The sequence below is a fragment of the Desmodus rotundus genome, chromosome 6 (genome assembly GCF_022682495.2).
Source record: "Desmodus rotundus isolate HL8 chromosome 6, HLdesRot8A.1, whole genome shotgun sequence".
Taxonomy (NCBI): domain Eukaryota; kingdom Metazoa; phylum Chordata; class Mammalia; order Chiroptera; family Phyllostomidae; genus Desmodus; species Desmodus rotundus.
Window position 1 is genome coordinate 116,494,847 of NC_071392.1, and position 13,038 is coordinate 116,507,884.

The following is a 13,038-nucleotide window of genomic DNA, read 5'->3' on the forward strand; positions in this document are numbered from 1 at the left end:
GTGTCCTCTGCACTTGTCCCCAGACTGTACCCCACCCCTCCTGAGGGCAGGACCATGCCCCTCACGTTCACTGCTAAGAGCTGCTGAACGTGGCACCGGGCCAGTGCAGTAGTTGCCCCACGAAGGTTTGTTGACTGAACAAGTGAATGACCAAACGAATGAAGACCGTCCCAAACCAGCACAGCAGCCTCCATCTCCTTCTTCTCTGAATCCCTGAAACCCCCTCGCAGGGGCTTCCCGGCCCCAGATGGGAAAGTATCTCTCTTTTTTGTTGTGTTTTTATTGTTGTCATTAGTTTTGATTTGCCTTATCTCCCCAGTTAGACAGTAAGTTCTGGAGGAAAAGGGCAGTGTCAATAGTAATAATGGTAACAGCATCAGCAGCTAACATTTATTGAGTGCTCCCGGGTCCCGGGAACCGGTCCACGCCTTCGCCTGTATCAGCCCGAAGGTGATTTTAATTATCGCAAAAACCCTATGATTTACTATTATCCTAATTTAATGGAGCAGTGGTTCTCAGGCTTGAGTGTGCAGTGGAATCCTCTGGAGGGCTCGTTAAAACGGGTATCGGGGCCCCGCCCCCGGAGTTTCTGATGCAGAATGTGTATCTCTGACAAGTTCTCAGGTGGCGCCCATGCCACTGTTCCTGAGCCAGACTTGGAGAACCCCCTCCCAGAACGTTTTTATTGCCCCTATGTGTGGCTGAGGAAACTGAGGCTCGGAGGAGTCGAGTGACATTCCCCAGGTCCCACAGCCAGTAAGTGCTGGCGCTCGACTACCTCCCTATTTCTCTGACACTGAGGCTGACGCTCTTTATCTGCGCCCCTGCCTCTTGCTGCCTATTTCTCCTTCCCCAGAGAAGCTAGCCATTTTCCGCCTGTTTTGTATTTTTCCAGTGTGAGCCTACACAGGGAGCCGGCAGATCGCTTGCTCCCTTTCATCTCTCTAAACCAAAGTGATAGCTCACAAGCAGTAATGGTGGTTTCCCATGTAGCAGCCGCTTCCGCTGGGCTGGCTGGGATCAGACGCTTTTCAGAGGAGGTTGGCATGGGTAGCGCCGAGCACCGCAGGGAGGGTGCCAAGGGGGATGCCGCCGCTTTGAGCTCAAAGGGGCCTGCAGGCTGCAGAGCCGGTGCAGGGACTGGCTGTGTGCACCTCCCTAGGTTAGGCACGTACAGGCAGAACATTGTGTGCAATCTCCCCCAGCTCAGGCGGTGGCAGAAAGTGTCTGCTCCCTCAGTTGGGCACGGGGGTTCATTCGGTCTCCGTTTGCTCACTTGTCAGACATTCTCTGCGTTTATCCTCGGAATATTTAGGGCTTCCCTGATACTTTCATTTATTCTTTTGATTGAGCCCAGCTTAGTGCCAGGCCTTGAGCTGGAGGATTGCCAAGGGGAGCAAAAAAAGATGCTAACCCCGATCTCGTGGCACTTTTGATCCGATGGGAGCGATGGTCATTCATTCATTCATTCATTCATCCCTCAAATATTTATAGCTTGCTGGCGATGTGCCAGCCCATTACGGGGTGTCAGGGCTCCAGTGGTGAAATAGATGGGCCTAGTCCTTGCCCGCATGGAGACCACGGTCCATTGGGAGGCAGGTGACCAAATGAGCCGGGAGGTTAATACACAGCATGATGCAGGTGTCGACTAAATCAAATAAAGCCGGGCACAGAGCAGAGCAGGAGGTGGGGCATGGTGGGTGATCAGGGAAGGCTTCCCTAAGGAGGTGACATTTAGAAGATAGCTGAAGGACGAGAAGGCACCAGTCATGGGGATATCTGGGGCAGTAGTGGCCAGTGGACTGGGCAGAGGGAACAGCCAGTGCCGAGGCCCCGAGGCAGGAGCAGACGGGGATGTTCGTGAATGTGGAGGAGGCCAGGACAGCTGGAGTGCAGTGAGCCAGGGGGAGAGAGATGGGAGACTAGGGGCAGGTCATGTGGCTCTCACCCCTCAGGATACGGAGATGGACTTCAACCGTGCAGGGAGAAGACGCTGAGTGTTTTGAGAGGAAAATGATATGACATCATTCATGCATTTTACATGGGGAGAATGGTATGCAGGGGGCAGGAAGAGAAGCAGGAACATAGGGAGCAGGCTCCTCAGGAATCTAGGGAGCTGGGATGGTGGAGGTGATGGGGCAGTTGGGTTTCATGTGTATTCGGGGCAGAGGCAACAAGGCTTGTGGTGGATTAGACGTGGCCTGTGAAGTGGGAGAGAGGAGACACGGGTGGCTCCCACGTCTTTAGCCCAAGCACAGGGATGAGTAATCAAGACAGGAGAGACCAGAGAAGAGACGGGCACGGAACAAGGGATGATTTCTTCCAGTCTGAAATGCCGCTCTGAAGGAGAGGACCCCAGTGTTCTGAGGAAGGAGTTGGGGCTTCAGTGAAGGTTTCCTGGAGAAAAGACTATTTCAAACAGGATCTGAGGGAAGAGGAGTGAACTAGATGAGAGGCCAGGGAGACAGCGTGCAAGGGCCCTGGGGCAGTCTGGCTGACGTGCCTCCCAAGGCGCCCTTGAGCACTCTTTGAGCACCCACAGGGGAAGGAAGCAAGACGGGCAGACAGACAGACACACAAATCAGATGGGAAAACATATACGGAGCTTTGAAACTGTCATGGCGGTTCAGCCCAGAGAGGCCTCCCCAAGGACAGGATGCCTGGTTGAGTCTTGAATGAACACAAGTTAACCAAGAGAAAAAGTGGTCAAGAGGGTCACTCAAGGCTGCTGTTGATACATAAAGTGTGTCGCATCAAATAGTCCTCTCGAAATACTCGGTGGGTGGAGTCCTGGCCGGTGTGGCTCAGCTGCTTGGAGCATCGTCCCATGAACCAAAAGGTCGCGGGTTCCATTCCTGGTCAGGGCATACACCTAAGCTGTGGGTTCAGTGCCTAGTCAAGGCGCATGTGAGAAGCAACCCATCGGTGTTTCTCTCATATCGATGTTTCTTTGCCTTTCTCTCTCCCTTCCTTCCCCTCTGAGCATGTTCTCAGGTGAGGACTGAAAAAGAAAGAAAGAAAAAGAAATATTTGATGAGTGGATAAGACAGGAAATGAGGACAGGGCAGCGAATGAGTTTGGGGCGGGGAGGAGCTGTCAGTAGGGGCCAGACCACATGGGGCTTATGAGCAGGATGCTCAGTTGGACTTGAACCAGAGGCACTGGGAGCCCCAGAAGGACTGGAAGCAGGGGGGATGTGTATCGATCTGCGTGATCTTCCTTACCAGACCGTGTACTGCTCCCAGAGGGTCGTTCCTCTGGCCACGTGGGGCCCATCATGCCCCAGAACTACCTTCTCAGCCGAGCACTCAGGCCAAATCCATACATAACCCCACTGCCAAGCCCATTGCTCACTTCTGACGTTATCCAGCTAATGTCCCGGAGTTGCAGCTTGAGAATTTGTACAACTCCTGCAGAAGCGGAGGCTCTGCTTTGCTCCCCACCTTGATTACAACCCTGCAGTGAGCCCGGCCATGGCCTCCAATTACAGAATCAAGTGCATGAGTGGCTGCTTTGATTAACCAGGACACTTGCTCCTTCCCTCTTCTTTTTTTAATGAAAACACCTGGATGTGTACACTGTGGAACAGTTGGAGAGCACGGGAAACTCAAAGGAAGGAAAAATACCACCCAAAGATCACTGCTGTGCGCGTTTTACTGTTTCCTTCCAGTGCTGGCCACACATTTTTCATAATTGAGATCACTCCACCGAGAATTTTGTTTTTTCACTTATCTTTTAATGTAATCATTTGTCATAAAAAAGAAACCTCTTCGTAAACCTTTTAAATCTTTATCCACGAGTCTATCCCAGTTTCCTTAGCCTCTCCCAACTGGCAGAGCTGTAAGATAGAGACCACCCTCCCCACCCCACCCTGCACCAGAGCCTCCGTGCATAGAAAGCTTTTTCTCTATTTTGAATTCCCCCCTCCCACCCCCCACCCACGCCAGTGCAACTGTGAGTCACAAGATGAGGACGCCTTCCAGCTCTGGACTCGGCTGACCGAGCTGCTTCCCCGAAGGGCCCTGCCGCTTTGCCCCTCCCGCCAGCGATGTATGAAATGTCGGTTTCTCCATATCTTCCCTGGCACCGAGTATCAGAATTTTTAAAGATCCTCGCCGATAGAGTGGCTAAACAATTTGGTCGTGTGTTGCTTAAAATTCCCTTTTTGTGAGACGGGCCCATTTGTCTGGACATTTGCTGAGCGGTGGTATTTCTGCGGTGAAACGCTCGTCCTTGTCCTCCACCCAAATAGGAAGTGGAACCTCCGTGTTATTCTTATCAATTTACATGAGTGCCTTGAGATAGGCAGGATATTTTTATCCGTGTGTCTCTTTCCTTTTTAGGCTGCACGAGCCCGAGAAGAACGCCAGAGAAACAACCCAGGTACAGTCCTCGGCGAGGTGCCCTTCCTGGGAAACTTGATGGTGTGATTTTCTTACACCAGCTGGAGTTGCAGATTCTGCTCTAAATTAAGACTCCTTTCCAAGGGCGGGAGGGTGCGGAGGGTGGAGGATCTTTACATCCCTCCTTTTCCCCTTCTTCTCTGCACATTCTCTCCCTCTGCTCCGGCCCAGGAGGTCTGTCTCCACCTCCTTGACCCATTGCCACCCATTGCACAACTCCAGGGGGCGCCCTGCACAGTGTGTTCTATGTAACTGGAGTCAGGCCACAGCCCTCCTTCCTGTGGATGGCGCCCTCCTGCCTGCGTGCATGTGGCTAGGCCTGTCTCTCCACCAGGAGCACCCTGCCCAGCTCACCCCTCACCCCTCCTTGGGCCCCTCCTGCAGAGTGGCACACGGTGCTGCCAGTCCCTCTCTCTGATGGAAAGACCTGTGTCTTTAATTACCTCCTGCGAGGACACGCTTCCTCCAGCTGGCAACATCTCCTCGCCATTGCTGAGGAGATTTCACAGGCTGCATGGCTGGCCTGTTTCCGAGAGCCTCGCCTCGCCCCGCACCGGCTGACGCTGTCAGACCTTGGAGGCAGAGGGCTCCCCTGCGTCTTGTAACAAGACAGGCGCTGCCCTGGACCTGGAACAAACGAACGCCAGCTGTCCTTGACATTTCCCTGGCTGTTGTCATCATTTTACAGATAATCTGTTGAAGGGAATCGGGGCTGGTGAAAGACAGGATATGTGTAGGCCCAAATGTCGTGTCCTGCTCTCCTGACCCAGCGCCGCCACCACCCCCCCCCCCCCCCCCCCCCCCCCGCCCAGTGGCTCTGGACGTGAGCTCAGGGGGTAATTAGAACAACAAGGCAACTTCCAGTCATGGGAGAAGGGGACCTTCTCTCCAGTCATTCTACCTCTGGACTCCTCTCTGGAACCTTCTGGGGAAAGAATGGCAGTAAAAAGAACTGATCACTGAACCCTGTACAAAATTCATTCAGTGAAGACTTGCCGAGCACCTACGATGTGCCAGGCTCACTATGTGGGCAGTGAGCAGGGCAGTCACAACCCAGCGTGTGTGGTGCTTGCAGTCTTGTGTCAGGGTTCCTGGGGCGAGGTGCCAGCCCCTTGCCAGGGAGGGCGTTTGATGCTGCCGGTGCGGGTTTCCTAGAGAGAAGTGTGAGCGTGCAAGGCGTGAGGCATAGGGGCTGTGTGGGCAGACCACAGCTTTAGCAGCCAGCAGACTTTGGTTCTTCTCCAGCTGGGTGACCTTGACCAGATTATTTAACCTCCCTGGGTCTCAGTCCTGTCAGCTGTAAAATGGGGTACGTCATCCTTCCTGAGTAGGGTGGTGATAGAGTGAGGGCCCCAGGCGGCAGCATGGTGCCTACAGCCGTGGGGACTAGAGCTCTGCAGTTGTCTCTGTGCACCAACCAGGAGGGACCCCGTCGGCCACTCCTCCCCGCCCCTGCGCCCCTGCAGCGTAGGTGCTGGGCACAGAGGAAGCCGTTTATCGCTCCTGATGGGGAACTTTTAAGGCGCAGTTGTGGGTGAGAAGATTAGCTCACGGAAGATGAATGTGGGGTGGCTGGTGGCTGACGACTGCACCACTTACAGAACTCACGTGCCTGTTCAGCATGCCAGCTCCATCCCAGGGCTTTCCCTGAGGATCTCGCCCGAGCCTCACAGCGACCCTGGCAATAGATGCGATGATTATTCCCACGTTACAGATGGGGAAACCGAGGCCCAGGAAGGTGAAGTGAATTGCCCAAAGCCTCTCAGCTAGAGAGAGCAGAACCAGGAGCCAAACTCCAGGCTTCTGGCTGCAGCACCTTTCCTATCCTCCTAACTGGTCTCCGCACGCCCTTATTCTCTGTCCCCCAGTTCCCAGCCTCACCCCAAGTGAGGCTGAAGTTGTTGCCATCCATCCATCCATCCATTCATTCATTCAACACTCATCTGCCTTCTGTGTCAGCCTTGGTCTCTGCATCATAACAAATGTCTAGCGAGTACTTGTTGAATAAACGGCCAAATGAATGAATGTCCCCGTCCACTGGGGGATCAGTGTTTACCCAGACCCCCAGGCAGACACAGTGCTACGTGGTGGGTGCTGTGATGGAAAAGCACGGGCTGGGGGAGCACAGAGAAGGAGCCTGGACCCAGCTGATGGAAGGTCTCGGGGCGAAGCAATGCTTGTCCTCAAACATCCAGGGTGGGTGAATTTGTTCCCAGGAGAAGGAGGGGTGGGCACCAGGCTGAGGCAAGAGTATTGACGAGGCAGGACAGACCCATGGGAGGAGGTAACACTGAGTCAGCACTGGGAGGTGACCACAGTGGCTTTCAAGAAGGTCCTCAGGCTGTGGGAGGAGGGAAGTGGGTTGGAAGGGTAAGGCTGGAGCAGGTAACCTCACCAGAGAAGAGCCGGGTGTGAATTATCGCTGAGTCAGGTGGGGGCCAAGAGGGAACAGAAGCACCCACACTTCGTACTGATGAGTGGGTGAGAGGTGGAGGCTCTGGAATGACCTTCTCTCCATCCCGTTTAGATCCAGGACAACAATGACATCACATATGCAGACCTGAACCTGCCCAAGAGAAAGAAGTCGGCCCCCCGGGCTGCCGAGTCCAACAACCACACGGAGTATGCCAGCATCCAGGCCGTCCGGCAGCCCACGCCTGAGGACACCCTCACCTACGCGGACCTGGACATGGTCCACCTCAACCGGGTCCCCAAGCAGTCTGCCCCCAAGCCTGAGCCGTCCCACTCAGAGTATGCCAGCGTCCAGGTCCAGAGGAAGTGAACAGGGCCTCAGTCGTCTCTGGCTCTGTGCCCGTGAGCCTTCCTGTCCCATGTGGGGCAGCCGGCCCAGTTCCTGGAGGGCCGTGGTGGTGCAGGTCTTGGGACCCAAGGATGAAGCTGGCTCTTGTCTCCCCAACCCGCTTGGCTCTCCAGCATTTCCAGGGTGGCCACAGCCCCCACATTGCCACACATAGAGTCTGATGCTGCCAGACCGGCCGGGGAACCTGCCTGGGAACCAGCCAGAGTGGCCAGGGGTCCAAGTACTCTCACGCTCCTCTCCATCAACCATCGGTCTTGGTCATGGTCTTAGTGACTCTTGACAGCCTCCTTGATGCTCTGCAGCCTGATCTTCCAAGGTGAGGAGGAGAAACCCCACCTGCTCCTCCTGCCACCACTACCACCACCACCAACGCCACCGCCGCCGCCGCCACCACCACCATCACCGTCCAACTGGGACTTTGGGAAGAGTCCTATCGAGATTAAACCGTCCCATTCATGGAGAAGCTAGAAAAAAAACAACCCTCTGGGACCACATCCTGAGACTCAGTGAGGTTGCTGCCAGCCATCCTGGCCTCCCGCGTCCCTGGATTGACAAGTCACAAGCCCTGGGGAGGAGATGACCCTCCAAGGAGTCCTTCTCCACCACCATCAAGGACTGAGTAACAAGACCCTCTTCCTCCTGCCCTCCGAGGCTCCCTGAGGACCCAGCACCCCGACGGCGACACTCCACCTGGACCTGCCTCTCCTTTCTAGACCTGAGCTTGCTTCCTCCAGCTAGCACTAACTCAGCAACATCTCGCTGTGGACGCCTGTAAATTATTGATAAATGTGAAACGTGCAATCTTGAAACTGAGGTGTTAGAAAATTTGATCCGTGGTGTTTTGTTTTGTTTTTCTCTTAAAACAACGGCAGCATTATCTTGGCTCCTTGTCATGTGTTGAGTACACGGTTGGGTCTTGTGCCGTCCAAGGTGTACCCGTCCGTTTCCTGGAGGGAGTTTCCTGCAGCAGAAAGTGTCTTGCCTCTGTGTCCCAGAGCCCTGAGGATGGGGAAGAAGGCTCCAGTTTGGCTGTTCTGTGGAGACGCTTAGCCTTCTCTCCAGGACTAAATTGACCACATCCTTAGCCAAGCCACGTGGCTGGTACTCCGGCCTTCCTGCCTCCAGCGTGGTAAGTCTGAACCTGCCAGTGCTGTTCCAGGCTGCCGCCTTCGCCCTGCGGTCTTGTCGAGACCTAATGCCTCAGTCTGCTCACCTGAAAAGCGGGGAGAGGAGAGATGCCTCCCTCCCCTCCCCACCATTCCTCATAAGCACTTTAGGGCCATGCAGGGTAGGAAGCTGTGCCTGGCTTTTCCCCCACTCCGTTAGTGACCTTCCCCCATTCCCACTCTCTGAGCTGATCTCTGCAGAAGGGGTCTTCCATTTCTGCTCTCAAACCCTGTCGAGGTCAAACTAGAATAAATCCAAGACAGATAGGCAGTCGGGGCAGCCGTGAAGCCGGGACTGGCCCACCTTTCTGTCCCTCTAACTCAGGAGGTCGGGCAGAGGCTGTGACCCATTGCTCTCTGACCCCTATCCTTCCATGTCAGTGCAGGAGCCTGGCTGGGCCCCGGGCAAGCCAGTGTGGCATGCTGCGTATTTGGTCTTCACGTGTAACCGATCTTAGAGCTGAGACGCTAATTGTCGCTGCCCATCCCCGCCCAGGTTCAGTCGCTCGGTGCCCAGGGGATAGCTGGCTCAGGCCACCAGAGCAAGCGAGAAACTGAGCTGTCCCACCTGTCAGCATGTCCTACAGGTGGAATTCGGGGCGCTCAGCACAGACCTGGCTCTCCAGAGCACAGCGATTCCATGTTTTACATGATGGCTTCCAGGAAGGAGCCGAGCCAACGGGCCATGTGGGCAGCTTTGGCCCGACGAGCTAGAGTTTCTCCGTGGCATCTGGGAGCAGTGTCCCAGCCACCTGGCTCGGGCTGTTTCCAAATCCCAGAAGGTTGGCTTGTAAACCTTTGCCTCCCTCTCTTCTGCCCGGAGAGCGCACACACGCACACACACACTCACACAGAATCTTGAAAGAATGTTTTCTTGGTGCCATTTTAATTTAATTTAATTTTGAATTTTGGAAGGGGAGTAAGGGGATGAGGCCAAGGAAGCCGTGCAGTTTGAGCTCCAGACTGGCAGCCTGGAGATTCTTATACCTTGTGTATCGAACCCCAGGAAAAGGAAGAGGTCGAAACAACAGTGCGGAAGGAGCGTGGTTTTGAGAGTTTATTTTAAGACTGCTGGGAAGGAAACAGGCCCCATTTTGTATATAGTTGCAACTTAAACTTTTTGGCTTGCAAAATATTTTTGTAATAAAGATTTCTGGGTAACAACGACCCCTTTGGGCGTGGAGTGTCCTTGTCTCTCTGACTGTGTCCCCCTGTCCCCGGGAGCCTGGGAGAGAGGGTCGCATGTGGCCCGAGGGCAATTGGTCCTCAATCTTGGGTTTTAAATAGACACACGGACTGAGTTTCCCTGGCCCAGAGGGGGTCAGTGCCAGGCTGTGCCCGAGACACCTGCCGTAGCAGAATTCCAACAGATGACTGAGTTCGAATCGGCTCTGCCACTTTGTAGCGGCAGGCATACAAACCACTGAGCTCTCGGAGACTCAGGCTCATCATCAGCGCCGTGAGGACAGTAGTCCCCCAGCCGGGGTTCCTATGGGGGCTCAAGGGGTCATGGGACCAGGACATTTGGTCCTTCACCAAGCATTGGGCCCCCCCCCAACATTGCACATCGGGGTCTGGTCTCCCCTCACCACCCGTGGGATCTTGGACAAGCAGAACCTCACTTTCCTTCTCTACTGACTGCAGAAACCTAATGCTGGTCCTAGCATACCCCTACCACATGATTCAAGCCAAGTGCTAGTACAGAGTAGGCGCTCAATAAATGTTAGCTTCCTTACCTGCCCTCCATTAGTATATTAAGAATATTAACAGCCATTATGTGATATTTACTGCTTACTGTATGTTGGCACTTTGTATTAAGTCTTACAAACCTCACAACTCGAGATAGGTAATATCACTGGCCTCGTTTATAAACAAGACACAGAGAGGTCATGGAACTTACACAGGGTCACACAGCTAATGAGTGGTGTTGCTGGGACTACACCTCCCACCGTCTGACTTCAGTGCCCCACCTCTAACCTCCGAGCTAATGTCAACACATCATGTATCGTTACTGACTATGCAATACGGTAAGTGATACGCCAAGTGCTTTACAGTTATTAACTCATTTTACACCCCCTCAACCACCATGTGGGGTAGGAGCTCTCGTCCTCATTTTACAGACGAATAAACCGAGGCACGGAGAAGTTAAGTCATTCCCCAATGTCCCCGGGATAGAACCCGAAATGTCCGGCTCTCCCCCTCCACACTGTACCACTTTGTTTAACTCTCACCCCTGTTGGTGGTGCTCGTGCCCATTTTGCAGAGAAGGAAAACTGAGGCTCGGAACGCACACATGACCTGACCAATCTCACACAAGGAAGCTTTAGTTGACCAAGGATTTGCCACTCGTAGCTGCAGGAATTCAAACCACTCAACTCTCTGAGATGACTCAGGCTCCCGCCCCCGCCCAGGTCCACCCTGAGACTCGTCCATAAGAGCACCGGGACCATCCCTGAGCCCTTGGCCTGGTCCCCGCTCACAGGGACCACCTGAGGCAAAGAACCTCCTGCAGGGCTCAGAGGTCACCAGCCTCACAGGCCAAGACCTTGGCTGTGATGGAGAACTCAGCTCTCTGTGAAATCTGTGTACTGCTTGCGGGGATGAGGTGTTCCGGGCGCGCTTCCAGGCTGAGTGGGCGGGAAAATGCCTTCTGTTTTCTGGGAAGGTGGGGGATGAAGAACTGTGTGTCCAGGCAAGGAGATTTGGGGGGTGAATTTCCTGCAGCACCCGGGCCTGGCTTCTCCTTGGCTCGGATCTCCAGGGCTGCAGGTTGGCAGGCGAAATGAACGTTGATAGGAGCCAAGAGACCCTCATCCTGGCCACCGGGAAATCCACCAGGCATTTGGCATTTGTGAGTCACCTCCTCTGGGTTCCTCGTTGTGCAACGGAGAGCGATGGACACCCCCCACTCCAGAAGGACCCAGACGCCTCTGCCCACATTACCTGACAATGAGGAAAATCTCTGTCCCTTCCTTGAGATTCTAGCGCCCAGCTGTAGAAGCCCCTGTGTCTTCTAGCAGATTCCCACCAGGTACATTTAGATCAAGTTTGTTTATTTTATTTAATTTTTGCATAAGCACCTACTGTGTATCAACAGTCTCTTCAGTTCTGTACAAATATTAACTTACTGAGTATCAATTTACTCCATCTTCTCCACAAACCTATAAGGTAGACACTATGTTACCCCCGGTTTAGTAGAGGAATTAGAGCACAGGGAGATTATATATCCTGTTCAAGGGCTGCCGTTCATGGAGGGGGGCAGCTGCGGGTGTGGGTGGGCACTGGATGGGCAGATGGGGGTCTGGGGGTTGCTGGAGAGACAGGGGGCTCCTCAGACAGTGTTGGGGTACACTGAGCTCTATAAGGAGGCGGGAAACACCACACTGTGTCACCCCCAAGGATAAAAACATCAGGGTTGTCCCTGTCACCTGCCTGACCACCAGCCAGCAGGTGTACCCTTGGGCCACCCCAGGGCTTGGCCTGCCTCCCCTGGTTCCCCACTGCACCCATCCTTAACCACAGCCAGGTGCTTGACCAGGGTCCAGATTCATTTTCTGAATGCGAGATTATGAAATTGTAAACGCTTTAGAAAAACACATGTGCCCCAGATGTCCAAACCCAGGCCAAACCTTGGTGACAGAGGTCGGAGAGAGGCTACGCTTGGAGGATTCGGTGATGGGAGGAGCCGGAGGGCCCTCCAGGCAAAGGGCTGCCCTGAGTCTCCTTCCGAGCGGTGGTACATGGGGGCTTGCAGATGGAAACCCATCAATGCCAGCTCAACACGCCTGCACGTTGAGTATGTCATACCTGCCTGTCTGTGTTATACCTCAAAGTTTCCGGAAGACTGGTGCCCTGTCCCCCTGGGGACTCCACTCCCCAACTTTGATGCCTGCCACCACCTGGCAGTTTCTTTGAGATAGTGTCAACACTTTGTCTTCTGTCCCCAAGCCCCGCCCAGGGCCTGGCTTCCATGAGGGCCTCCGGGAGAGCTGCTGAGTTCTTTTGAAAGATAGCATCCAGTGACCAAAATAGCACATGAAACCGCAAAAGAAAAAGTGCCAAACTGGGCATGAAGACCAAGACCAGTTACAAGAATAAACCATTTATCTGTCATCTCTTCATCTGCTGAGACTCCCTTCATTACTCTCCCCACTCACCCGATGCCCGCCCCCCTTTCCCCGGGGCTATAGAGGAAGCTGCACACATGGTCCTCACCCTGCGACTTTGGGCAAACAGCCTCACCTCGGAGCCTTGGTTTGGTCACCTGAGGAATGGGACAGTAGATGGCTGCACCTCGGGGACTTCCAATGAAGGTTCAATGGAATCTGGGTCTAAGACCCTTTGCAATAGAGTGGTGTAGACAGCAGCCAGCTCACACACATATCCACCCCACACACACACATCCACACACTCTCACCACACACACCACATACATTCACACAAACATACATGCATTCACACCCCCACACTCACTCACACGTTCACACCCCCCTACTGGTATACATTCACATACAATAAAACACATAATCACTCACACATTCACGCCCACACAACCACACACACTCACTTTCTCATCCATCCACACTCACACGCTCATACACCACACACATGCACACGTGCACACGTTCATACACACACACACCAAGGT

General features: G+C 54.1%; 1 protein-coding gene across 3 annotated transcripts in view; it reads left to right on the forward strand.

Annotated features, from left to right (window-relative positions):
• The window catches only part of SIRPA (signal regulatory protein alpha), a 44,160-nt gene extending 34,602 nt beyond the window's left edge, over positions 1–9,558 (forward strand). For all 3 annotated transcript variants that reach the window (XM_053926215.2, XM_053926213.2, XM_053926214.1), the window contains exons 8-9: positions 4,344–4,383; positions 6,931–9,558. In XM_053926215.2, the coding sequence (XP_053782190.1) occupies positions 4,344–4,383; positions 6,931–7,185 (295 nt within the window). In that variant the 3' untranslated portion in view covers positions 7,186–9,558. The remainder of the gene's footprint in view (positions 1–4,343; positions 4,384–6,930) is intronic.
• Positions 9,559–13,038: the final 3,480 nt, after the last annotated feature.